Source organism: Hoplias malabaricus, chromosome 16, assembly GCF_029633855.1.
Source record: "Hoplias malabaricus isolate fHopMal1 chromosome 16, fHopMal1.hap1, whole genome shotgun sequence".
NCBI lineage: Eukaryota > Metazoa > Chordata > Actinopteri > Characiformes > Erythrinidae > Hoplias > Hoplias malabaricus.
The window spans coordinates 11,540,301-11,567,215 of record NC_089815.1 but is presented as its reverse complement, the minus strand read 5'-3'; the positions used below and the strand labels follow the sequence as shown (position 1 = coordinate 11,567,215).

At 37.8% G+C, this 26,915-nt stretch overlaps 1 protein-coding gene across 10 annotated transcripts in view; it reads left to right on the top strand.

Annotated features, from left to right (window-relative positions):
• herc1 (HECT and RLD domain containing E3 ubiquitin protein ligase family member 1) overlaps positions 1–26,915 on the top strand; it is a 68,690-nt gene that overhangs the window by 8,662 nt on the left and 33,113 nt on the right. For 7 of the 10 annotated variants that reach the window (XM_066647791.1, XM_066647794.1, XM_066647792.1 and 4 more), the window contains exons 3-36: positions 344–439; positions 545–739; positions 2,141–2,452; positions 3,217–3,313; positions 3,507–3,650; positions 4,325–4,452; positions 4,539–4,683; positions 6,374–6,545; positions 6,816–6,950; positions 7,043–7,208; positions 7,555–7,680; positions 8,215–8,427; positions 9,500–9,652; positions 9,766–9,898; positions 10,057–10,248; positions 10,641–10,862; positions 11,474–11,647; positions 12,899–13,013; positions 13,428–13,548; positions 13,648–13,825; positions 15,393–15,705; positions 16,368–16,488; positions 16,594–16,645; positions 17,366–17,634; positions 18,980–19,204; positions 19,650–19,770; positions 19,864–20,101; positions 20,581–20,750; positions 22,025–22,180; positions 24,634–24,740; positions 24,822–24,932; positions 25,033–25,203; positions 25,646–25,885; positions 26,702–26,785. In XM_066647791.1, coding sequence (XP_066503888.1) covers positions 344–439; positions 545–739; positions 2,141–2,452; positions 3,217–3,313; positions 3,507–3,650; positions 4,325–4,452; positions 4,539–4,683; positions 6,374–6,545; positions 6,816–6,950; positions 7,043–7,208; positions 7,555–7,680; positions 8,215–8,427; positions 9,500–9,652; positions 9,766–9,898; positions 10,057–10,248; positions 10,641–10,862; positions 11,474–11,647; positions 12,899–13,013; positions 13,428–13,548; positions 13,648–13,825; positions 15,393–15,705; positions 16,368–16,488; positions 16,594–16,645; positions 17,366–17,634; positions 18,980–19,204; positions 19,650–19,770; positions 19,864–20,101; positions 20,581–20,750; positions 22,025–22,180; positions 24,634–24,740; positions 24,822–24,932; positions 25,033–25,203; positions 25,646–25,885; positions 26,702–26,785 — 5,595 coding nt within the window. The remainder of the gene's footprint in view (positions 1–343; positions 440–544; positions 740–2,140; positions 2,453–3,216; positions 3,314–3,506; positions 3,651–4,324; positions 4,453–4,538; positions 4,684–6,373; positions 6,546–6,815; positions 6,951–7,042; positions 7,209–7,554; positions 7,681–8,214; positions 8,428–9,499; positions 9,653–9,765; positions 9,899–10,056; positions 10,249–10,640; positions 10,863–11,473; positions 11,648–12,898; positions 13,014–13,427; positions 13,549–13,647; positions 13,826–15,392; positions 15,706–16,367; positions 16,489–16,593; positions 16,646–17,365; positions 17,635–18,979; positions 19,205–19,649; positions 19,771–19,863; positions 20,102–20,580; positions 20,751–22,024; positions 22,181–24,633; positions 24,741–24,821; positions 24,933–25,032; positions 25,204–25,645; positions 25,886–26,701; positions 26,786–26,915) is intronic. The other 3 variants (XM_066647798.1, XM_066647795.1, XM_066647797.1) reach the window with 2 other exon arrangements.

The following is a 26,915-nucleotide window of genomic DNA, read 5'->3' as shown; positions in this document are numbered from 1 at the left end:
AAAATATAAATCAAGTATATTATTCGGTCAAATTGAAAAAAAAAAAAAACAAGCACATAACTAAACTTTGCTTCTGATTGTCTAACCTTTTTTCAGCATGTATTTTCCACACATCAGATTCATAATGCACTGTGAAATTACTCAATGTCTAGATTGTTGGAGTCAAGACAGAAGATGTTTAGCAATTTGTATGCCAGTTATATTTTGTGTGCCAGTTATACAGTCACATAATTATTAGGAATTATTCAAACGGTTTGCAACAGAAGTCATTTCTGTTCTTGATTATAGGCAAAAAAAAATGTAATTCATTCTGATAAAGAAATGCTAAATGATGGTTTTCCAGGGTTCATCAGCGGACCGTAGCCAATGGAGGGAGCCGACTCGCACACCAGATGGTCTGTGCTCTTTATATGAGGCTGCACTCTGTCTGTTTGAAGAGGTTGGAATTAAATGCATTTTATCCATGAACACTGATTTTCCATAAGTATTGAATGGTCTGTTTGTTTTTTCTATTTTCATATCATTTCTTGCTATGATTTTACAGGTTTGTCGCATGGCTTCAGATTATTCAAGGACATGTGCAAGTCCAGACAGCATCCAGACAGGCGAGGCAGCCATGGTGTCTGAGACATGTGAAGTCTATGTCTGGGGCAGTAATAGCAGCCACCAACTTGTGGAGGGAACTCAGGAGAAGATCCTCCAGCCCAAACTGGCACCCAGCTTCAGTGACGCACAAACAGTAAGCATGTGTTTACAAACGTGTGTTAATAACACATTTCGCCAGTTTTCAGTGTTTTCATTGTCCAACTTAATTTTACTTTGGCATTATAGACAAATATAGAATTTGATGACTGCAACATGTAGGTCTGTGGTTTGATAACTTAAGACATAAATCTTTAGCAAACATTATTAATTAAGAATATTCAGACAATTAACAATGTTTAAATATCCTAAATAAATTTAACATAAGAGACCTAAAAGCACTGATTTTGAACAATGTATATAATGGACCAAAAAGAGGGAGACTGAAAAGGAATGTATAAAATATAAATAACGTTCATTTTTAAGTAAAAATGTATATACAAGTAAAGGCCAATAATGAGGTCAAGAAAACTTATGAGTGAAATGTCCATATATTATATGGTAAGATGATAAAGTGACAGTCCTAGCAAGACACTTGAGAAAATTTGAGACGGTGGGAAAGTAAGAATGAAATATTTTTGAGTATTGCAAAAGTTACAAAATAAATATGTAAAATGTTCTTAAACATGACTCTGTACCAACTCTTTTTGAATGTTGATCAGTGAACACATTGGAAAACCTTGTCTTTGTGTCAGTTAAAAAATGAACAAAACAAAAATGAGAATGAACAAACAACGACATATTGTTTAAACTGCATTTTACTAAAAAATATCCAGTCAAGGTTTGTACATAATAGTTTTGCTTTATTTCAGCACCCATATTGACATAGAATTATCAAAATATTTAGCGAGTAGTTTTACACACACATCTCTCTCTCTCTCTCTCTCTCTCTATATATATATATATATATATATACATACGGTGGCGCAGCAGGTAGTGTCGCAGTCACACAGCTCCAGGGGCCTGTAGGTTGTGGGTTCAATTCTCGCTCCGGGTGACTGTCTGTGAGGAGTTGGTGTGTTCTCCCCGTGTCTGCGTGGGTTTCCTCTGGGTGCTCCGGTTTCCTCCCACAGTCCACAAACACACGTTGATAGGTGGATTGGCAACTCAAAAGTGTCCGTAGGTGTGAATGTGTGTGTGTCTGTGATGCCCTGTGAAGGACTGGCACCCCCTCTAGAGTGTATTCCCGCCTTGCGCCCAATGATTCCAGGTAGGCTCTGGACCCACCGCGACCCTGAGCGGTTACAGATAATGAATGAATGAATGAATATATATATATATATATATATATATATATATATATATATATATATATATATAGCCCTGTGACAAGTCAGAAATCTGCTGAAGGAAAGTAAATGCAGCAGAGCCTTTTATGAATTATCTTTTTATTAAAAAGTGCAGAGAAGTTGTATAAAGTTTTGGAAAGTTACATGTTTTAGAGTACTATGTTTTCTTGTTGACTAAGGTGTTGTGTTTTGTGTACTTTTAATCTCAGATTGAGGCTGGGCAGTACTGCACTTTCGTCATCTCTTCAGACGGCTCAGTTCGGGCCTGTGGGAAAGGGAGTTATGGCCGCCTGGGACTGGGCGATTCCAACAACCAGTCCAGCCTTAAGAAGTTGACCTTTGAACCTCACCGTGCAATTAAGAAGGTTTCATCATCCAAGGGCTCAGATGGTCACACACTGGCATTCACGAGTGAAGGGGAGGTGTTCAGCTGGGGTGACGGAGATTATGGCAAACTGGGCCATGGCAACAGCTCTACACAGAAGTACCCCAAACTCATACAAGGACCCCTGCAAGGAAAGGTAGAGTCCTTGTGCTCTAAAACAGTATTACAGTTGTCCAGTATTCTGAAATATGCTAATAAATGATTTTGAAAGTAAACTGTACAGTCACAAATGTCTAATGAACTGTGAGTAACTGTTGTCATAATGGTAGTGTATCTAGCCCACTAACAACCCCACACACCACAGTTCTGTTTTGATTCTGGCAAAGTAGCTAATGCTCCACTGATAGGAGCTGAGTGATAAAGAGTGATATATCACAATCACCACTGTCACCTCCACTGCACTGTCCTAGTTAATGTTGCTTAGCATCTTGCAAGATTTGTAGTTAGGTTGCTGGTTTTAAAGGAGAAATAAGTCAGTATTACCACAAAAAAATACAAAATAATATTTAAGAAAGTGACATAAAATAAAAAGATTCTACATCTGGGTTTTCTTGGTTATAACAACAGGCATGTAGCTTAATTCATAGAAATAAAATTGCAATTTAAATCTAAATTTTAAAATTCATACCAATGCTTAATCAAAAATAAACTATACATATTTTTAGTACTCTATTGTAGTACTCTATTGTACTGTACTATACTGTACAAAACTACACAAACTGCATAAACAGCCAACTCTCATATTAATTCTAAATGGAATGTAATATTTATACCTACATATCCTCAAATTAAAGCTAACATTTGTTCATTTTAAATCTGGTGTATTCAAGGCTAGTAACTGTGTGTCTGTATGTATATAGAGGATAATATCTGTGTGTGTTTTTGCTTGTTTCTGTGTAGGTGGTGGTGTGTGTGTCAGCAGGTTACAGACACAGTGCAGCTGTTAGTGAGGATGGGGAGCTGTACACATGGGGGGAAGGTGACTTTGGAAGACTAGGTAAACTTTTATATATCTATTTTTAAAATGACTTAAGCTGGAGATAAAATAAGCATGAAATTTGTTTTCCAAAATGTTGTTTTAGTTTTAAGGAAGATTTATTATTGTTTATTTTAGCTGTTTTAGCAGTTTTTGTAGTTTAAAAGGTCTGCTACTTTTGTATGGTATCTCTCTAATATATGTTGGTATTTAGGCCATGGTGACAGCAACAGCAGAAACATTCCCACACTTGTGAAGGATATCAGTAATGTGGGTGAGGTGTCCTGTGGAAGTTCGCACACAATTGCATTATCGAAAGACGGCCGAACAGTCTGGTCCTTCGGCGGCGGAGACAATGGTAAATCTGGACAGAAACCCATCTATTTATGACTTTGCCCAGTAGTCCCGTGTATTCAGTCAGTTTTCTCAGTTTAATAGTTTGGATTTAAGGTAATGTTAGGATCATATCAATATTGCTTTAAACAAGGGCACACTTTGTCACTGATACAGAGCACTTAATGGAGCACCATGGAGCATTTCTAAAATTTATATATGTATATATGTGATATCAGGTATATATCACGTAAGCTGGTATGTATAAGAGTGAGTGAGTGTGTGAATTTCATGCCAGTTCCATGAACTGCTTCATATCTAAAAGTGCTTGACATTAAACATATGGATTCCTCCAATATTTTAGATGGACTTATGATAATAAATGTAATGTACTCTGAGAGAACTGATTCTACTGTGCTAAACTGTCTGCATTTTATTCATATATAAACTATATATACTCTATATTTGTAATCTAGATGGATTTAGTCAGAATTTCTACATTTTGTAAATGTTTATACATAGACATTGGTATAAACCAAAAATCCCATATTTTTGCATCTTTAACAGCAGATTTTTTAAAGTTTGTCTAATACTCATTAGATATTCACTATTCAGATAGTCCATCAATTTGGTGTTGAAGGTCACTGTAGAACTGAATTCCATACATTGTTCTCTTGTGTTACTTTCTTTTTGTCTCAGGTAAACTTGGTCATGGTGACACTAATCGTGTCTACAAACCCAAAGTGGTGGAGGCTCTACAGGGCATGTTCATCCGTAAAGTGTGTGCTGGCAGCCAGTCTTCTCTAGCACTAACTTCCACTGGACAGGTATTTGAACAAATACTTTCATTACTAAACTTTTGGTAACACAATGTATGACACTGTGGTCATTATTATATTTTTTGTCTTTCTAGGTGTATGCATGGGGTTGCGGTGCCTGTCTGGGTTGTGGGTCTTCTGAGGCCACTGCTCTGAGGCCAAAGTTAATTGAGGAGCTTGCGACCACTCGGGTTGTGGATATCTCAATAGGGGACAGTCATTGCCTAGCTCTGTCACATGGTAAAACCCTGCACCCAAGCCATTCTCTAAACGGCACACCCAGAAAGCTTTTTCTGTTTTAACCGTAACATTTTATCATTACATCTTCTATCTCAAGCTATCTTACAAAGCATTATTGATTTATTTCCCATTACTCGAACTATTGTTGGATTATAGGCACTTAAATGCTGGGGATGTGGAGTACAGCCTGTTCTAGGGTTTGCTGCAGCAGTAATCGCAGTGCTGTAAAAGTGAGCTAAGAGACTTGAGATATGTGCTGACTCAGGTTGCCGTACAGAAGACGAAAAGAGGGGCTGCCACAAATTACACCAGAGCAAACATGACTCTGTTGATTTTCAACTGTCACAGTCAGCTTCAATGATGAATTTATGAAAAAATATATCGATTTGTGTTAATATGATCATTACACACACATTCCAAATATCTAGTGACTGGAGTATATTTACCATTTTGTTATATAACTTTTACTTTTAACAAACATTTAATTCATAGTTACCATTTTCCCATTATACAACGCTTCACAGTACTCCAGATGTTTCCAATGTGAGACAGACTTGTATGGCAAGAAGGCCAGTCTTACGCCACTTCTCTGATTTTTCAAATGTGTTGTTGTAACATGCTGGATCTGGTTTGGCTTTGTTATGTTGTCATGATAAAGAGTGAATTCCTGAATGCTGCCCAAGGAGACATATTTTATCCCACTAGCGCACACTTGGCATTGGGCATGATGGTTTTGGGCTCAGATTCAGTTGGATAATAGTGTCCTTTTGTGTTAACAGAAATGTAGGTTTTATTAACAAGATGATTGTGCTTTTTCTATGGATTCTATACTAGGTATGTTGTGGAGTTGAACACATCTTTCAACAATGTGTTCACATTAAAGTAGCTTAAAGTACTAATTAAAATTGGTGAGCACAAACATTGCCTAAAATTCTAAATGTTGTTTTTCAACTGCTGAAGTCTTTCTTTTACTGTTGAAGTCATCTTTGTTTATTAAAATTTAGACCTTTCCTCTTATTACATCAATTACAAGCATGAATGTGTCACCTTTCTGAAATGTTTTTAAGCATTTAACAGTGGCTCCCAACCAAAGACAAAAGTGATTATCCAGACTATTATATGACAGGTGCATAAGCCAACATCTGTCATGGTATGTGATTGCTTCACTGTCAATGACATGCACAAATTGCATACGTGTGAAGGTGCCATTCATGTTTGTCTGTAACTGGGCAGTCTGCATTCTAGATCTATCTCTTATGGTGCCTCATGAGGGGAAGTATCAAACAAAAGCAAAAAAAAAAAAAAGCAAAAATGTGCAGAAATTCCCATTTCAAAATTGTAATAATTGGTATCCTCAGTTCCCATATAAACAAAAAGTGTAATTTAAAAAATTGATGTAACACAGTAGTGTACATGCATCTGTCACAACTTTTTGGAGTGTGTGGGAGGCATCAAATTCCGAAATTGTTTATATATTCAAATTGCAGTTGGTCAGCGAAAACATTGAAAATAATTTCGTTGCACTTATTTCCAGTTAAATAACGGTCATAAAATTGCACATATGTTACTGTTTTAAACAGATCTTTAACTTTTAATATTAAATTTACCTTTTCAGAAACAGGGCTTGTAGAGGAAAAGTTTTGGTAAATTGCTATGATTACATCTAACTCTTGTGTTTTGCATTTTTCAGACAATGAAGTCTATGCATGGGGTAATAACTCCATGGGCCAGTGTGGTCAAGGTAACTCTACTGGTCCTATTACCAAACCCAAAAAGGTCATTGGCTTAGATGGAGTAGCTATTCAGCAGATCTCCGCTGGCACATCTCATAGTCTGGCATGGACTGCACTCCCAAGAGATAGGTTAGTTACGACTTTGAAACACTCTGAAAAAGACAGTAAAAAAAAAAAAGCTGAAGTTGGCTTTATATTCACTACCTTTTATTGTGCATAAGCACTAAAACATTACATAATTTATAGAGGGCCTGAACATTCATAGGAGAATCTTAGGCCCGGAACTGTAATTGCTGTACTGTTCCACCACTACTTTGAGGGATATTTGAGTGAGGCCTTATTCTGCACTGTTACTGAGGGACTGTCCTAACTATTTTTTTGTTGTGTGGTTATGTGCAGGCAAGTGGTGGCATGGCACAGACCTTACTGTGTAGATCTGGAGGAAAGTACTTTTTCACACCTTCGGTCATTTCTTGAGCGATATTGTGATGGCATCAATAATGAGATTCCTCCTCTGCCTTTTCCTTCATCCAAGTATGTAATTTTATCCTTAATTATTTTGTTGTGGAAATGTACCTAGTTATTTTTTTTCTTACATTTGTCACATTCATTTTCTGTCCCATAAGAGAGCATCATAACTTCCTGAAGCTGTGCCTGAGGCTGCTGTCCAATCACTTGGCTTTGGCTCTGGCAGGAGGTGTGGCCACTAGTATCCTGGGAAGACAGGCCCGACCTCTCCGAAACTTGCTCTTTAGACTAATGGATGCTTCAGTGCCTGATGAAATTCAGGAGGTGTGTGTCTGTTATTTTGATGTCCTGCTTTTCTGAAATAAAATTACTTTATTTGTTTTACACAAGGTATTTACTTTGGTAAGGGCACATGTATGACACGTTTGTAATGTTTCCACACTTCAAGAAAAGGATGTTAATTTTAAAAAATAAGTATAGAAATAAATGTAGACAAATGAGCAGATGCAGGAAATCCAAGTAAAAGGAGCCAAATGAGATGAATGAATGTATAACATGGCAGAGTATGAGCATCGTTAAAAATGTTATAAATATATTTAGAATAGTAAGGTATATCACATAAGCTAGTATGTTTATTAATTTTTATTGATTTAATTTTCTTGTGTTGAAGGCGGTCATTGAAACTCTGTCTGTTGGTGCTACAATGTTGCTGCCTCCTCTGAGGGAGAGAATGGAACTTCTACATTCACTTCTTCCTCAAGGACCTGACCGTTGGGAGAGCTTGTCAAAAGGACAGGTACATGCATGCATATTTTGGGAACATCACCTCTGTCAACACCTAATGTTAATTCTGGCTATAGGCACAAAGTGCACTTTTACTCTTATATTTAAATCTTATTTTTTATTCTAATTATATTCAAATATGTGACTTAGTTCCTCCCTTTCTATTAATATGATGTATGCTAATGAGAAAGTGCACTTAATTATAGGAGCCTTTCAAATAAGGTGATCTGAAAATAGCCTTCAGATTTAAACTATACTAAAATAACTAAAAGCAATTTGTGTGCTACTTCAGGTGAGTTTTGTTATTAATTTTTTAATTGAATTATTTCCTACTCAATATTGATATGATAAACCATTTCTAATGCTGGTGTAAATTCAGCAGTGGGCATCAATAGAGACACGCAGTGTGACCATCCCTCAGAATGTCAGGCACACAGTGTTAAATTACCCTTATATTTCATTATCTTGTCAGTACATAACTGTTGGTACTGTGTGTTTTAAAAAGTTAATTTATATATAATTTGTAATTATTTTTGGTACATTTCAGAGGATGCAGCTGGACATAATTCTAACCAGTCTTCAAGATCACACCCATGTAGCTTCTCTACTAGGCTACAGCTCTCCACCTGATGCCCCGGAGCCACTCATGCTGCCCTCAGACTCCACACACACCCCTGGCACACATTCAGATACACACCCTGATACACATCTTGCAGAGATCCTCATGAAGACTCTGCTCAGGAACCTCGGCTTTTACACGGTTAGTGTGCAGCACTTCTAGCTCAACTAACGAATTTCCATTTTTGTGTACTGTACTGAAAATTGGTGTTCATCTCTGTTTTGTGTTCATCTCTGATTACATTTACAAAAATCTAGTGCAACAAATGATCCTTCTGAGAAAACTGAACAGTTTTTGTCTGATCGTGCTTTTCCACCAACATGGAATGGGCTCCTTTCCGGTTCGTGAACCTAATTTTGAACAGTTAGGCGCATTTCCAGCAACAAAAAATGAAGGCACGACTGGACCCAGACATGGTGAAAGGTCATGTGTGGCGTTACACTTAACAAGCAGATACCAGCGATTTTGCCAACTGCCCTCAGCTTGTAGAGATAGTATATTACTTTTCCTGATATTTTAGGTTATTGCCATGGTATCGTTTCAGTATCGGTATTAAGATATTTAGGCAATTATCATATCGAAAGTCATAATTTTGGTATCGTAGGTTCTTCAGCACAAACCATGACAATGTCTGTGGGCGTGTCTAGTTGTATAGGAGCAAGGAGCAATGTCGACACCCATAAAGAGAGTACAGTGTAGTCTTCTAAGTCTTCTTATCAGTAAAAGTTGATCCATGTTTGCTTTTTGGAGAGAACAAATGGCTGTAACAACAGCACAAATGTTCACAGGTATTCTATACCTCTGCCATCTTCTCACTTCTGCTTACTGCCGCTGTAAAACACCCTCTGTTGACGACGTGTTCTGTGTTGTATCCTCGGCTCCACTAAAACAGGTGTAAAAGCATGCTAGTTCGCTGAACAACACCAAGGTTCTTATAAGCGAGAATGGAACCAGTTCAAAAAGCAGAGGTCTTTTGGTGGAAAAGGGCTATAAGAGGTGATAGTTTAGGCTTTGATCTGCAGTATAGTTTTTGGTGTGGCATTCTTGCTGGTAAGGATATAATGAAACTGTATAGGATTGTGAATATGCCAACAATTACACATAAACCACAAAGGCAATTAAAGGAGTATGATTTGTAATTTATTAGGAGGTAAACCAGGCAAACTGTACTAGATCACGCTGAGTCTTTCTATCTGTCTCTGTGTGTGAACAGGACCAGGCATTTGGAGAGTTGGAGAAGAACAGTGATAAACAGCTGCAGGGCACATCTTCTTCAGACAGCAGCCAGCCAGCCCACCTTCATGAGCTACTTTGCTCTTTACAGAAACAATTACTAGCCTTCTGCCACATAAACTCTGTTACAGAGGTACTAGAAAACATGCCTTGGTTCAAAAAAGTTAAATGTTTTCTGACGGAATATGGAATGATTGTTAAAACTTGATTGCTTTGGCTTTTTTAATGGTATATGGTCTTCCTTAGGACTCCAGTAGTGTGGCTCTCCTACATAAACACCTGCAGTTGTTGTTGCCTCATGCCACAGACATTTTCACTCGATCAGCTATGCTTCTGAGAGAAAGCTCTGGAAATGGCAGTGTGTGTGAGAAACTACGGGGTAAGCATTTGATGCATACAAAAGCATAGTATAGTAATTTCTTGTTCCTGTGACAAGTACAATTGTGTTTAAATTGACTGTTTTTGCTGACATTTGTGTGTGTGTGTGTGTGTGTGTGTGTGTGTGTGTGTGTGTGTGTGTGTGTTTGGGGTTTGTAGATGTAATATATGTGTCTGCAGCCGGTAGTATGCTCTGCCAGATTGTGACATCTTTACTGCTGTTACCTGTGTGGGTGGCTCGGCCATTGCTGAGTTACCTCTTAGACCTTCTGCCTCCATTAGACCGTCTCAACAGACTACTGCCTGCTGCAACCCCATTAGAGGACCAAGAGCTTCAGTGGCCACTTCATGGTCAGGAGTATATCTTAAATTCAGTCTCTGAACATGATTTACTATGAGGTGGAATTCTTGATATTTTACTGTTACTCTTCATGAGCAGTGGGAAGGAAATTCAAATTAGATGGAGCTATGTTTGTTACAAAATTGTATTAAAATGTATTTTGATAAGTTAATTTAAACCTTAAAGGTTCGTGTGATAATGTTAGTTTGAAGTCTGTGCCTTTCTCCCATTTTGAATCTGAAAATTGGCCAGTTGTGCACTCTGTAATGATAATTGTATTTTACTCAATAATAATTTTAATATTTGTAATAGCTACATATACTTTCACTGAACATTTACAGTAATGTGTTGTAATGTTAGGTTTTAACTCTTAGGATAACTATTATGCTCTGTGTTGCTACAGGTACTCCAGAGCTTGTGGATCCGGTTTGTGTGTGTGTGTCAGGCCCAGCACAGTGCTGGGTGTGGCTGGTGGATCTGGAGCGCACTGTGGCTTTGCTTGTTGGACGCTGCCTCGGTGGCATGCTGCAAGGCACTGCACCTTCACTAGAGGAACAGCACACAGCATACTGGCTCAAAACCCCACTTCTTAGCAACGGCCTGGAGACAGACATGCCACAGCTAGGTATACGCACCAAACGTTTACTATGCAAATTATGCTCTGCACACTAGGGATGAGCATGACTATTTAATAAATGGACTAGCAAAGAAAGATTTGAAAATCGATTTCTGCAAAGGCCATATGCAGAAAGGGTTAGGACAGGGGGCCATATAAAACGTACGTTTTTGACTAAAGCTCTAGTCTGTTATGCAATAAATAACAGAAACCTGTTAGTTAGCCTGTTAGCAGCACTGCGGGTCACACTGACAATATTACTTAATAGATATAATATTAGTTGTAGATTAATGAATGTTATTTGCCTCAAACCGGAATGCCTATAGGATATGATATTTTGTAAGTTGTTCTATTCAGTCAGCATTTTTTTAAGGTTATTAAATAGACAGAAATGCCCATGTCTAACAGAAACTTTTTGCAGTTTTTAAAATGTTACATGTCGTAATTTAGAAATTGTAAATTGGCCAATTATTATTCTTACTATAAATCTTTCAGCATGTTTATTTTTATATCTGTAGAGAAACATGTGTATATACCTATATATTTATGTGTGTGTTTATGTGCATATATATATATATATGTATATATATATATATATAATGTATGTATATGTATTATAGATGCATGTATTAGCTCGTTGCTGGAGGTGGCTTTGTGTGGGAATGAAGAGCAGAAGCCTTTTGACTGTCAGCTCCGTGCTGACATGAGTGTATTGGTAGACCTGGCCCTTGGCTCCTCCAAGGAGCCCACACACAGCCTCTGGACGAACATGCAGGACTATGCCATCAGCAAAGGTATTTGCACACATACACTGAGGGGTTACACTAATGGCAACATTATATTATGCATTGCTCATCAGTGTGCTTTGGACACCCATGACCTGTCACCTGTCACTTTTTTTTTTTTTTTTTTTTTTTTTTTTTTTTTTTTTTTTTGACCAATTTTGGTAGTTTTTGGCACTTTTGGTGCTGATACCTCCAGGTATAGCCTGCTATTTTAATTTAAAATAAGTTCTCACTTTATTGATTAGCCCTTGTCACATTTGATGAGATCCTTACGTTTCCCCAGTTCTCCTGCTTCTAACACATTAACTTCAAGGATTGACTGTTCGCTTGCATGTAGTACTGGCAAAATACATGCGTTAATGAATGCAGGAATTTAACACATTAACTTTTAAATGCCAATGAATCATTTACCAAATTTGGCCATAACTTCCTCGCAAAAATCTCTCTTTACAGAGCCTACTGAAGTTTTAGTGGTTTATCTAGTAATGTAAACACAGTAACAGTCGCTACTGTAGAGTACAGAAAGTAGATTACATTTTATTTATGCTGAAATAAACATCACCCTTATACTTCTCTCTGTCTCTCACTCTGACACACACACACACACACACACACACACACACACACAAATGCACACATGCTCACACATAGAGACAGCGCATCAAATTTTGAGCCACTAGCTGTGCTGTAGCATTAATTTTCTCCATTACAGCTTCTGAGTCTGATGCTTAAGCTCTCGAAGAAATGGTACTCTGCAAATTAAGAGATTCTAATTCGATATTATAATAAAGTAAAAAATAGAAGAACAGTTTAATCTAGACAATTTTTCAGGCATATGGCACTACACATTTATTTCCCAACCAGAAATACAAGGAACTATTTGTATTTTCACTCTATTGTTGTGATTACTTTTAAAATGTATAGACACTAATAATATAAACTTATTTCCATTGTGTTGATTTTTTTATTTTACATTTATAAATCAAATCCATTGTTATAAGCTTCAGTCTTAGGAAGGGACTGTGCAATAAGTTAATTTTTTAAAATCGATCAACATCCAAACTTGCTTTCTGATATCCCTACCCCTGACAGGTGCCATTGTAATGAGATTGGAATTTGTCAATGTTTTTCTGTTTTTATTTTTTTTTTTTTTCTGTTTTTTTTTTTTTTTTTTTTTTTTTTTTTTTAACCTGTGGTTTTAATTTGTGATTGTTGTGTGTGGTGTGATCGATGTGTCTATATACATTATTTTGAATATAGATTGGGACAGCGCTTCTTTGAATAATGAAGCTCTGCTGGACACAGTATCCCGCTTCGTTCTGGCAGCTTTGCTGAAACACACAGGGCTGCTTGGCCAAGCCTGTGGAGAGGGCAGGTAAGAAAATTTCTCACATTCTTTTTTTTAATCCAAATTTCTACCAAATTGTGTCAGTGGCAGTTCCAAATGTTTCTTGATCTCCCCCAGTAACATGATACAATCAAGCTGAGAGAGGTTTTCTTTCAGACAAACAAATCCTTTGGACAGCTCAGCATGCTTGCAGAAGAATGCTAACTGCCCATTTTTGTTACATTACTTATCAGGCACTCTTATTGCCTACCTTCACAGAGAGAAGATGTGCTGTCCTATGCACCTTCATTCAAAGAGTGGAGCCAAATCCAATTTGGATTTGGAAACATTTGTTAATGTTTACACTGTCTGTTGTTTTCTGCATAAGCACTGATTTAAAATATTTATTTGATTTGAAATGTTACCCTCTAACCAAGCACTCTCTTTATGGTGGTATGGTAGATATCAGCCGTGTAAGCTGTTGGCTGAAGTGTACCGCAGTGTATATAAGGTACGGAATCGCTTGCTGGCCTGCAAAAACCTGGAGCTTACACAAACCCGGTCTTCATCCAGAGAGCGGAGGGTATGAAACAAGCATATACACAGAAACATTCCTTGCATTTCTTCCCAAAAAAACACACACATTTAAAACTTTGTGCATGTTTGTGATTGTCTGCTGCAGATCTCTGATAATGTAGAGTCTGTAGAAATGGACCCACAGGAGCACTCATTTACCCGCACCATTGATGAAGAGGCAGAACTGGAGGAGCGCGCTGACCGAGAGCGAGACAGAGAGGAGGGCCACCAAGAGCAGGAAGAGGAGGAGGAGGAGAGGGAGCATGAAGTCATGACTGCAGGAAGTGAGTTCAGGCACATGCAAATTTACAAGGGCATGTGTTGTTGGTGCATATGTGGTATTGAATTCTGCTTTGGCTGAACTCCAAATGGCATTTTATTGTTTAAAACACATTTACAAAACCAGTTTCTGGGAAAGTGGATATTTTTATAAAAACATATAAAAACCAACCTTTATCTGAATTAATAACTTGATTGTATTTTATAAATACACAAAGATATTTTTAATTTGATGCGGGAATCACACTCAGTAAGTTGGAACAGAAGAAAGTTTACCATTATGCTACATCATGCTTGCTTGTATTTACTATTTTACTGGGCCTCAGGATACAAGTTGTTGGAGTTTGTAAAGAGGATTCGTTTATCCATTTTTGCTTTAGTATAAGTCTTAAGCTGCTCATTAGTCCATTGTTGCTATTGTCTTCTTTTTCTTCTTCTTATAATGTGCCATGAGAGACCTGGAGATCTGGACTGCAGGCAGGCCAGTCAAGCAAACACCTACTGTATCTACAAGGCCACACTGTTTTGGCAAGGATTGAAAGAGGCCTGGCCTTGTCTTGCACAAATAACTATGGATTTCTGTTAAAAGATTTCATTTTTTGGCAGCATAAGACTACCTATGATCCCAAAATATGAGTCTACGTCTGTGGTACCTTCACAAAAATTCAAGCTTCTACTTGCACTGGTCCCTCTTGTCTTTGGCAGAGAGAATTGTTTTTGGGTTTTTTTTTGCTGTTCTCTCATGAAGTTTGGACCAAACTGTAATTGTAAAGGCTCAGCTTTTGGAGGCCACTCCTTGTATTCCTTTTTAATTCACATTCTTATAATGGAATGATTAAAACTAATGTAACTTAAATATTCTATAAACCCTTCACTCTTATTTGTTTATGGTTTACAACGTGTTGTAGGCATCAGATGAAAAATTTCTTTATATTTACAAAATGCAGTGAAGTTGGTCAGTTATAAAACATTGGAATTTTTCTTTGTGATTTTGTCAATAGCAGTTTATTTATAAAGCACATTTAAAAAGAACAAGTGTTGATGGTCCATCAAAATTTAAGAAAAGCAAAGCATGAGACATAGACAACAGATAAAACATGGAAACACGACAAAGACACAAAAAAAATATTAGTAAATCTTATACAGAATCTAAAGCCAAAGAATAAAAATAAAATATAAAGCAAGATTTAAAAACAAACTATGTTGGGGCCAGCCTAACATGCAGCGGCATGTCGTTCCATACATTGGGGGCCATAACTGCTAAAGCCAGATCTTCCCAGTGCTTCATCCGGAAGAAGCTGATCAGCAGATCTGAGTGACCTTGATGGAATATAAGATTGCAAAATTCATAGATGTAGGTAGAACTTTTGCCAGTTAAATAGTGATTAAAGTTAAAAATATTAAACAGATTTCACATTTTGTTTTTAGTTCATTTCACAAAAATCCCAGATTTCTCAAAAACCAAGTGTTTGTAGATCAGGGTAAATACAGTCTTTGCATTGTACAATATGACCAAAACCAGCTGTGGTGATTATAACAGTGTCAGGTTTGTTTGCTGCTTTTCTAACCCAGCTGCTCTCTGTGCTGTCTCGGTGGATACAGAAATCTTTCAATGTTTCCTCTCAGCGCGGGAAGTGGTGAGGGGCCGAGAGCGAGACCGTGCAGGCAGTGTCAGTATCCAAGAGGAGCCTATCCAACCTGGTCAGGAGCGCAAAAATAGCTCTGCTTTACAGGAAGGGCAAGACCTCTACACCACAGCCTGTAATAGCATCATCCACCGCTGTGCCATGCTCCTTTTGGCTGTAAGTCCACCACCCTTGCAGCAGACAAATCAACAGTTTCCCTCAGGTAGTGCCACACAGGAGGGAATTGGATTTATGACAAGGTGAGAATTACACTACTGTTGTCAAAAATATCAGTGTCAGTATATAATGATGCTAAATAAATTGAACAGTTATGATAATCATTGAATTGCTTTATTGAATTTGTCACTCACATCTAGGCTACTTTGCACATACTCCATCCACACAGGAGCTGTATCCTGGCCATGTTTCTCTAAAGTCATTGTTGTTTTATAAATCTTTTTGTTTAATGAATCCATATATTGCATTTTTCATTTTACTTTTACCAAAACTACTAGCAAATTTTGATGTTTTTGAATTTGGAAATTTTAATATCATGCATATAGTTCTATACACTAGGTTCTTTCTGCAGTTTCAGCATTGGGCTGATTGAAAGCATAATCTTGATGCCTATCTATATGGTTCCAGGCCTCTAGTTCACAGTGCCTCTAGGTACTGCTGCTCTCATCCCAGTACATGCAAACATACTTGACCTACTTTCCAGGTGCTGCATGCACTTGTTGCCACATGTTTTATGGGCTGACCTAAGTCTAATTTAGAAATAAGTTTAATATGTCAACAATTATTGTTGTTACATAACTAATTCAGTAGCCAGATACTGTTGTGTGGTATTAATTCATATTTGGATTGGGTTTGTTTTATAAAATGACATTGATAGACCTAATTTGTGTTTGCGTATATGTAGGAGCGAAAGCTTGTCTGCTGAGAGCCGCTCCATCCAAAGCAGTCCAAGTTACAGACTTACAAAATCCAGGAGTGAATCTGACTTGTCACAACCAGAGTCTGATGAAGAGGGATATTCATTGGTGAGACCATGCACCATGTTATTACTTGGTATTTGTGCTTCCTTATCGTATACATGCAAGTGTGAGTGAGTCAGGCTTATGTAACTTGTGTGTGACCTATTTCAGAGTGGCAGAAGGAATGTTGATCTGGATTTGGCATTCACCCATAAAAAGAAAGGTTAGTTCTCGACACTACAGTTACTGTTTCAGTTTAGCCCAAGTTATTACATAATTTTCAGAGCTAAGGTGTACTAATATTAGCATTTTGTTTTTGTCTTGCTGATGTGTTTTCTGATTCTCCAAAACTAGTTGAGGGTATGTGTACATATATGTAAGTGTAACCTGTTTCTTTTTCTGTCTGGCTCTGTATATCAGTGTATGTTCTCCTTTTTGGTCAAATGAGTCCAAGAAATAGAAGGAACAAGCAAGTACCTAATGGCATGTTTCCTTCTTCCTTTAAACTCCGAATTCCTGTACATCCAAATTACATGAGCATCAATCAAATGTTTCAAACTCCAGGCAAAAGCTATTTCGTTTTCCTTTAACACACCTGTTTTAACCTACCAATGACAAAATGTGTTGATAATTGACTGATCATCAGGTGTGCTCAAGCAGGGAAACTGAACTGTGCTTTTGCTGTGCGTTGCTGTGGTCCTGCAATACTGGAGTTTGACACCCCTGACATTATAAAAATCCATCACATGTAACCATTTGACACTATCACAACTACTAGTTTTTATTGATATATTCTTTTATATCGGAATACATGATTATGTAGCTGCTGGCATTCCGTGTTTGCCTGCAGCTTGTTTAAAAAACAGATATCCATGGCTTTTATTTAGAATTTTATTTTACACACTCTCTCAACTGGCTACTGTAATTCTTTTGTCCCCTTTAGGTCTCCTCCACAATACTACTGACTCGTCTACTGATTGGTTTGGGGCTCGTTTAGGCCGTGAATACTTTTACAACTCCCCTCAGTCATATGAGGAGTCTGATCTGGACTTGAGCCACATGCTGGGCATCCATGCCCTCATCGACAACATTGTCAGTTTTGTCAGTGGTGATGTGGGGAACGTGCCTACGTTCAAGGAACCAGAGGAGGGCATGTCCACTTGCCCACAAGCCACTATAATAGCCATGGAGCAACAGCAGAGCAGGGCAGAGGTATAGAATTATAATAGTTTGGTCTTTTCAGGCAGTCCAGTGCTTAACTAAAGCTTCGCAGGTGCTTCATATGGCAATATATTATCACTGTCCAAAAATAAATTCAAGAATGTGTTCACATTGAGACTGTTTGTTACAGTTAACCTGAAACCTGGTGTGGTTCTGTTGTTAATGTACATTACAACAACTGTGAATGCTGCCATTCAAGCTTTGGTGCTTGAAACTTTCTGAAGAGGTCGCTCTCAGCTGTCTTCCAAATAAAGCTGGACTATATGGCCAAAATGTACCGTACTGTGCAGAAGTCTTAGGCACTTAGGATAATTATATATATTTTAACTAATGCCTTCTCAGTAAGCGTGGTGCTTGTATAAAGTTATATATAATCACAGAAAATACAAAAAAAAAATAATATGAAACAAATATAACTTGTAGGTGAGAATGACTTAGAAGAACAATGTTTTGTTCAGATTCTCCTTGATTGCATGAATTTGTTCAATCCACAGCACATATTATTTAAAATCATTATTTACTAACTGGTAAAACTAGGTATTGGATGATAACCTCAAATAATATGGATTTGGGAATGGTTAAACCAACACATTCACACAGAATATCACACTTACTGGAATAATGTTATTTGCTTTTATTCTAACATTAGGCATTATTTGTTATTTGTTTGTTAGTTTTTTAGCAAATAAACATAAACTCTGGTGCCTATAACTTTTGCACAGTACTGTATATCCCAATATATTTCTTAATTTTGGTCAATACAATAGAATTCCGATATTGATGTGAACAATAAAAAACCACAGAAAAACTGCCAAGAACTAAAAGCAACATGACACCACTGTCAAACATAAACCTATAGGCTTTGTCAGTATTAATGATTTTAAACTAACTTTAAAATTGAGTGCAGTTAACTGAAGGCATCGCCCTCTAATGAACGTCAGTCAGATGCTGTAAATAATATACACTGAAATATTGAAAATGTCATATCATATCATTATTGAAACATTTTATATTGAGATATAGGTTGATATTGAATTTTTGTACAGCCCTACTCGCAAACCAACTCCAGTGTGGTTCAGTTAAAGTGCGAAGACAGAGCAGACCAAATAAAATCTTTCAGGCAAAACACAACTTGAACCATGTGCTTTGGTTCATGAAATAAACCTATTTTGGACGTGTAAATCTGTTTGATCATGAATCTCTGAATTAAACAGGAAAACGTGAGCTGAATCAAGAAAACCAGAACTAAAATTAGGTGTCATCTAATTTGCACTGGATTAAGGGAACTGGTCTTCAACTGTAAGCATTTGTTTACACTACATGTGTTTGTTTCTAGCTGCGACTGGAAGCACTTCATCAGATTGTGGTGTTAATTTCTGGGATGGAGGAGAAGGGCAGTCAGGCTGGTACCGGGGGTGTGACTGGGCATTCTGGCCCGGCCTTTCACTCGGCTTCCCTTTTAACATCGGTTCGACTGCAATTCTTGGCAGGATGCTTCGGCCTAGGTGCTGTCAGTAATGGAGGACTTAAGGGTGAAAGTGTCCAGCTCCATCACTACCAGGTAGGGTAGAATAAGATAAAGGTAGTATAAAGTAGCTTATTTTATGTTTGCAATTTAGCTTCCATAAAATTAGTATTTTATATCTGGCCTACAGGTTTTTGTCATATTACTGTCTTGATTCACTGAGACATCCAAAGAACATCTGTGATCTAAATATTTGTGATCAGGATGCTTACAGCATACAATAACATATTTAGGAATTGATCCGAGATTTATTTCCAATTTGTAAATATTTGTGATTACACTGTTGCTAAGGCTAATGTCATATTAAATAATTATTCAATACTAAAAAATATTATTCAGTATTATAAAAGCTGAGCAACTCTCCCGCCAGTAAACTTTTGCAAGTAATAACCATGAAATTACCTAGCGATTACTAGCTGGGCAGCTATTACTCTAACAAATAGTTTTTAATGTACATTCCTGTTCCTGTATCTTCCTTTAGGATGGTGTTCGAGCTGCTAAAAGAAATTTACAAATGGACATTCAAACAGCAGTGCACAAAATCTACCAGCAGCTTTCTGTTACATTAGAAAGAGCGCTGCAAGCTAACAAGCATCATATAGGTAATACATAAAAAAACATTCTTTAATACAAACATGGTTATATACTATTTTCCTCTTTAATAAAGAGACATTTGTGTTTTTTTGTGTATACAGAGGCTCAGCAACGGCTGCTGTTAGTCACAGTCTTTGCTCTAAGTGTGCGTTACCAGCCGGTGGATGTGTCATTGGCAATTACCAGCGGACTCTTAGATGTGCTTTCTCAGTTGTGTGGCAAAGAGACTCTTCTGGGACAGACCCTGCAACTTTTGCACAAGCCCACAGGTTCCCAGCTCAGCACTGCACTCAAAGTAGCCAGCACTCGACTGCTGCAGATACTAGCCATTAGTACTGGGTAAGATGCCACAAGGAGCCACATGCAAGACAAATATGTTTCTAAAGATAACAGTGATTTTAACACTGCAGAGGCCACACAATCCAGAATTGTGTCTGAAGTTAGTTTGGTACATTGTTCAATGATAAATATGATTCTTATTTAGATTGGAATGTATGCTTAGAGTGCAGAAGTTGCCTGTTTTTTCCCATACTGTGCATGATTGTTTCCTCATACATAAATAGCTTTGTTATTTAAATTATTTAGTAATTAAAGAGGAAGTTAACAGAAACCCCAAAGATATGGCTACATATCTTTTCAGTCTCACCACTGACTCTGTGGGGAGAAAATCAGTGGATTTTCTTTATTCTGTTCAATGTTCCGTGTTTACTGTGTTTCTAACACATTGATCCATTACCTTGTTCTTATAGACAATTAAAATCCAATGTATATAATATTTGAAGTAAACAGTAATTATTCTCTCTGCTGTTTCCCATCAGGACTTATGCAGACAGGTTGAGTCCAAAGGTGGTTCAGGCTCTGTTAGATCTCCTGTGCAGTCAGCTGAAGACTCTTTTGTCCCAGGCTGCAGGAAGTGTGCTCAGTACCAGCCCAGAACAAGAGGAAAAGAGTGATGATTGTGCAGACGCTCAGAAAAAAGACTTCAGGGGTAATTTGATCCCTGCTCCTAATTCATTTATATTACTCAGCTGAACATTCAGTGGTCTGAAATGTTGAAGTGACCTATAACCTTATTCCAATGGGATTATTCCTACATGAGGAGGTGGGGTAATGTAATTATTACTGGAGTATTTGAGGGATTTTAGTCCTGTGTGACATGTCAGTCATTGTCAATAGTGAGCACTACTACATTATAAAGATCCCAACACATTTAACCTGCTATAGAACAAACATAGGTTATATTAATCCTGTGCTGTAAAATGAGCTTTAAGATGTGCCATTAAAAACAACCAGAGTTATATTAATCCACTTTTATAAATTGTGGCGTAGGAATAAATACAGGTTGTATTAATCCCATAAAATTAAATCAGCTTTTAGCACAATTCAGACATTATTAGTGTAAAATGAAGAAGTCGGCTAATATAATTTTACCCCAGGATGTCTGTAATATTTATGGGCGATTCACCTGGGATAAGAAATCTCCGAATATATATTAAAGTGTGTACTCGATTTATACAACGCCACATACAGGTGCTTCTGTTGCTCATACCTACAGAACAGTGCCAAACTTGGGGGGAATATCTGTTCAAGGCTGAAATGCTGTGCCTAATTTATGTTAGGCAGACAATATACAAGAGCCTACCTAAAGTTGGCAGAAGCATTGTACCTCTGAGGGGTCCTGTGTATCATCATCTTTTTTAAGTGTTGAATGTCACCTGCAAAGACTCAACCAAACCAATGTATTAGTACCATGTTCAACGAAACAAAATTCTTTGCTGAGGGCAGCAACACTTGGGAAAAGCCCAAACAATTGCCACAGGGTATGACAGAATATCTGTCTGTTTGCATGGCATTACTTTAAAACAGGGTTATTTTTTTGTTTTACAGAAGGTAAAAGACACGGAAATCTTTACTGACACAGGAGCTCAATGTGTATAATAATGACTGACATAGTGCATCCGGATGGGATTAAAACCACTGATAAACTGGTAATTATTTCAATACCCCACTTCCCTATAAACTAATCCTGTCCAAATGGGGCTTTAATAATTATTCTAGGCAGTTTTTTTGTGTCTTTTCTCGAGTGTGGATGCACTCAAGGAGTTTTGATGATGTTCTGCTTTTAATTCTTTGGGAATGGACTGTAAATATCACAGATGTCCTGTGTTAAAATTTAATCTCACCTCATCTTGTGAATAGGGCTTAGGAGTGTTTTTAGTTCTCTATGGATGACTAGTTGTATGTGGGTTTGTATTGTTGTAGCAATACTGCGTAAGCAGCACACCGCAGAATTACATCTAGGCGATTTTCTGGTGTTCCTGAGGAGAGTGGTGTCTTCCAAAGCTATCCAGTCCAAGATGGCGTCCCCAAAATGGACTGAAGTCTTGCTGAACATTGCAGCTCAGAAATGCTGCTCAGGTATCAAAGCACAAACCTAGCTTCATGTGTCTGTATGAGTACCAGAGCTTTGTTTGTATCAGAACAAGCCAGATGTAGATCCAGTACCTTTTTTGCTATTACTCACTTCTTTTCAAAAGAAGCCATAAAATTGTTTTCTCTTTTTCACGTTATGAAACGTATTATACTGACACATAGTGGCCAAGATGTCAGATATTGTACTACACCTACAAACCCCATTTCCAGAAAAGTTAGGTAAAGTTGTAAAATGCAGTATAAACATGAATCTGTGATTTGTTAATTCTCTTGAACCTTTATTTGGTGGACCCATGTTTCCAAAGTTTTTACTGAACAGTTTTATTGTGTTTTGGAAATATAAACCCATTTAGATTCTAATGTCTGCAACATGCTTCAAAAAGCATGTTGGTTTTAAAGCTTTACACTATAAGCAGGTGAATATAAAAGGTTTAAAAGGAGCATGCATGAATGGCTCAGCCTTTGCAAGCAACAATAGGTGGTTGCTCATCACTTTAGGCCAACTCTTATGAGCGAATGTTAAAATAATTAAAAAAGAACATTTTTCAATATAAGATTGCTAAGAATTTAATCTTTCTACCATACAGAAAATTGTGATAACAATTCAGGATCTTCATTGAAACTTCAGAAAGCACTGTGGGATGTTAATAATAATAATATAGTAAAAGAGAGTGAAAATCAATTGATGGACCGAAAGATATGAAGAAATGTGTTCTGTGGTCAGTTTAGTCTATGTATCAGCTTGTTTTGGGAAAGTCTGGTTCAGTTATGGGTGACCTGCGTAGATGCGAATGTACCATTGATGCAGAAGCTCATATTAGTATTTTGGAGAGATATATGCTGTTGTCCAGAAGGCATCTTTGCTCAGGAAATCTGTCTGTTTCAGCAAGACAATGCTAGACCTTGTTTTGCACATGTTACAAAATCATGGCTTCATATCTGTCTCCATTTGGAAATGCATAGTAAATCATGTAGAGAAGAATAAGATGATGACTGCTTGAGTATTTCATAAAGTAAGAATGGGCAAAATGTCCACATATGAATTAGCAACAATTAGTATCTTCAATTCTCAGGTGATTGCAAAGTACAGTTAAAAGAAAAGGTGATGTGACCCAGTGGTAAACATGCCTCTGTCCCAGGTTTTTTTGAGTGTGTTGCAGGTAACCGTTTATACATTTCTTTATATAAAACAAATAGATTTTTGTCATTGAAAATATTGAAAGTCTTTTCTTTGTCCTTTTGTCTGTGAAATAAGGGTTCAAGTGAATTAACAAATATCTCATATTCATTCATTCATTATCTGTAACCGCTTATCCAGTTCAGGGTCGCGGTGCGTCTAGAGCCTACCTGGAATCATTGGGCGCAAGGCGGGAATACACCCTGGAGGGGGCACCAGTCCTTCACAGGGCAACACAGACACATTCACTCACTCATTCACACCTATGGACACTTTTAAGTCACCAATCCACCTACCAACGTGTGTTTTTGGACTGTGGGAGGAAACCGGAGCGGACACGGGGAGAACACACCAACTCCTCACAGACAGTCACCCGGAGCGGGAATCAAACCCACAACCTCCAGGCCCGTGGAGCTGTGTGACTGCGACACTACCTGCTGCGCCACAGTGCCACCCTAAATATCTCATATTTGATATTTAAATCAATATGAAGATGAGTACAGTGGAACCTCTACCTACGAACTTGATCCGTTCCGTGACCCGGTTCGTAAGTGGAAAAGTTCGTTTCTCGAGTCAATTTTCCCCATTTAAAATAATGGAAAAGCAATTGATGCATTCCAGCCCCCACCCCGAAAGTCACCCTTTTTGCACTGATATATGTTTACAAAACTCTTAAATTAGTAAAAAAAATACATGTTGCATTACTAAAAATAAAAAAAGAAATACAGTGGTAACAGTAATAAAAAAGAAATAAAGTTACACATCGCTACCTTGAAGACGTTACAACTGGCTGGAAAAGTAACACAGGCACTTGCTGTATGGCGGGAGGTGGGGGGTGGGTGGAATAAAGGAGAGTAGGTGGGTGAATGTGGGGAGACGAAGTGTAGATATGGCTTAACTTGGATGTATGCTATTTACACTAATACTAAATTGCTAAAACTACAATTTGCTAATCTTAAAAGCTCACTCAAGTCTGGGCACGCTGGGAGACTCGCCTATTGGGGTCAGTGGCCATTTCCGGCCGCTGGTTCGGCGGAGGATCGGGTTAGTTTCTAGAGTCATGGTTTGTTGGTGGAGGCAAAAAATATTCAAATGCCCGGTTCGTATCTTGGAAAGTTCATTAGTGTAGGCGTTCGTTAGTAGAGGTTCCACTGTATATTAGTTATATTGACTAGATTAAAAATTATTTCACTTGTTAGAAATTTAAGTAAACAAATTCTACAAATAAATATATAAATAATGATTGCATAATGTATTTCAGGTGTTCCATTGGTGGGTAACTTAAGGACAAGGCTACTGGCCTTGCATGTCTTGGAGGCTGTGCTTCCTGCCTGTGAGAGTAGTGTCGAAGATCATCAAATGACTCAGGTTATATCTTACACTCACACACATTTACACACACAAACACAAAAATAACATATATTAAATTCTTTTCTTTTTTTGTGTAAGGTGGTCGAAAGGTTGTTCTCCCTGCTGTCCGACTGCATGTGGGAAGCCCCTGTAGCTCAAGCTAAGCACACCATCCACTTGAAGGAGAGAGAACAGGAACTCAAACTCCATGTGAGGAACATAACGATATTGTCCAGTGGTTTCTTCAACAGCTGTCAGTTGCTTTAGTAACAGATGTTGCTAATGACCTCTGTATATGCGCATTCCTCAGGGTGAGGCAGAAGAGGAGGAGGAGAACCTGCCTATCCAAGAAGTGACCTTCGATCCAGAGAAAGCTCAGTGCTGTGTGGTGGAGAGTGGGCAGGGTCTGACACATGGAAGTGGGGGCAAGGGGTATGGCCTAGCAGCAACAGGGATCTCCTCTGGTTGCTACCAGTGGAAGGTACTACACACAGAAACAAATCCCTCTTACTTCACAGTGATAATTTGCTATAGATGGCATATATTTGATAGCCAGTACTGGTATTGAGTGCTTTTCAACAATTGGAAGACAAAATGAACAAATTTGATCTGATTCTCTAACAAATCTAGGCAAAAGAATTATTTGTAGCACAGCAAAACATATCAGCAGTTGAAATGTTTAGGGTAACAATATGACAATACATTGTACCTTTACTCTCACATGATTATCATTATTATTATTAAATTACACTTCTTGTATGTTAAAATAAGCTATTGCAGGTAAGGAAACATTATGAAAAAGAAAATTAAATTTGCAGTGAGTTGTGGCATGTTTTTTGGCATAGCTCAGTAATTTATTTTTATTAAATAAATAAAAAAAACAGTTTAATATTTCATGTAAAGCATTTGTTGTCCTCTCTCAGTTCTACATTGTGAAGGAGAATCGTGGGAATGAGGGCACATGTGTGGGTGTATCGCGCTGGCCAGTGCATGATTTCAACCACCGCACCACAGCCGACATGTGGCTATACCGCGCTTACAGTGGCAACCTATATCACAATGGAGAACAGACGCTCACTCTGTCCAGCTACACACAGGGAGACTACATCACCTGTGTCTTAGACATGGAGGCCCGCACAGTGTCCTTCGGGAAGAATGGAGAGGTAAACATGACCTAAAAGTGTCTCTTTGTACACTAGTTCTCGTATATTTTTGTAATTCAGTGGTATAAGCAGAAGCATTAAGTGCTCTGGCTATGATCCTGCCTGTCCTAACATTACCGAAATACAAATCAATATCAAGGCTTTATGCAGATGCATCAATGACAGTGCAGGCCTCACATACACCCAAACAACTGTAGATCTATCTCAATATTCACTGTGCATGATACATGATTGGGTGGACAGCAGGTAGTGTCTCAGTCACACAGCTCCAGGGACCTAGAGATTGTGGGTTCAAATCCCACTTGTAGGCTTGGTAGGTGGATTGGCGACTCAAAAGTGTCCATAGATGTGAATGTGTGAGTGTGTGTTGCCCTGTGAAGGACTGGCGATCCCTCCAAGGTATGTTCCTGCCTTGCGCCCAGTGATTCTGGGTAGGCTCCGGACCCACCACGACCCTGAACTGGAGAAGTAGTTGCAGACAATGAATGAATGAATGATACATGAAGTGAACATTGAGTATAGAGCCATTGAGACATTTTATTTATTTTCTTTAACATTAAAAATTCAATATCTTCTTTACTGAAGTGCCTACAGTTGTAAATACATTAAAAGTGTATTAGACTAAACTATTATTAATCTGAACATTGTGTTTAATTTTTAAATATTTACAATTCTCAAGTAGAATTTCAATAAATACTGAAGTGCAAGTTTCCTTTTTATTTGCAATTTTGCTTTTATTTGTACCAACTTCAGTCAGACGTATTTCTTCATCTTTCTTTGGGATATGTATTCATGTATTAATGGTCTGTGTTGCAGGAACCCAAACTGGCATTTGAAGATGTAGATGCTGCAGAGCTTTTTCCCTGCGTCATGTTCTACAGCAGCAATCCTGGAGAAAAGGTAAGAATTCTATGTACTTTAAATGCAGTAGTTCACCTGAAAATCTAATTTCCATTGTATGGTGTCTGAAGATCTTTCCGATTTGTCTTCATTTCTGCACTGGAACTTTGAGGGTACATCGTACTCTCTG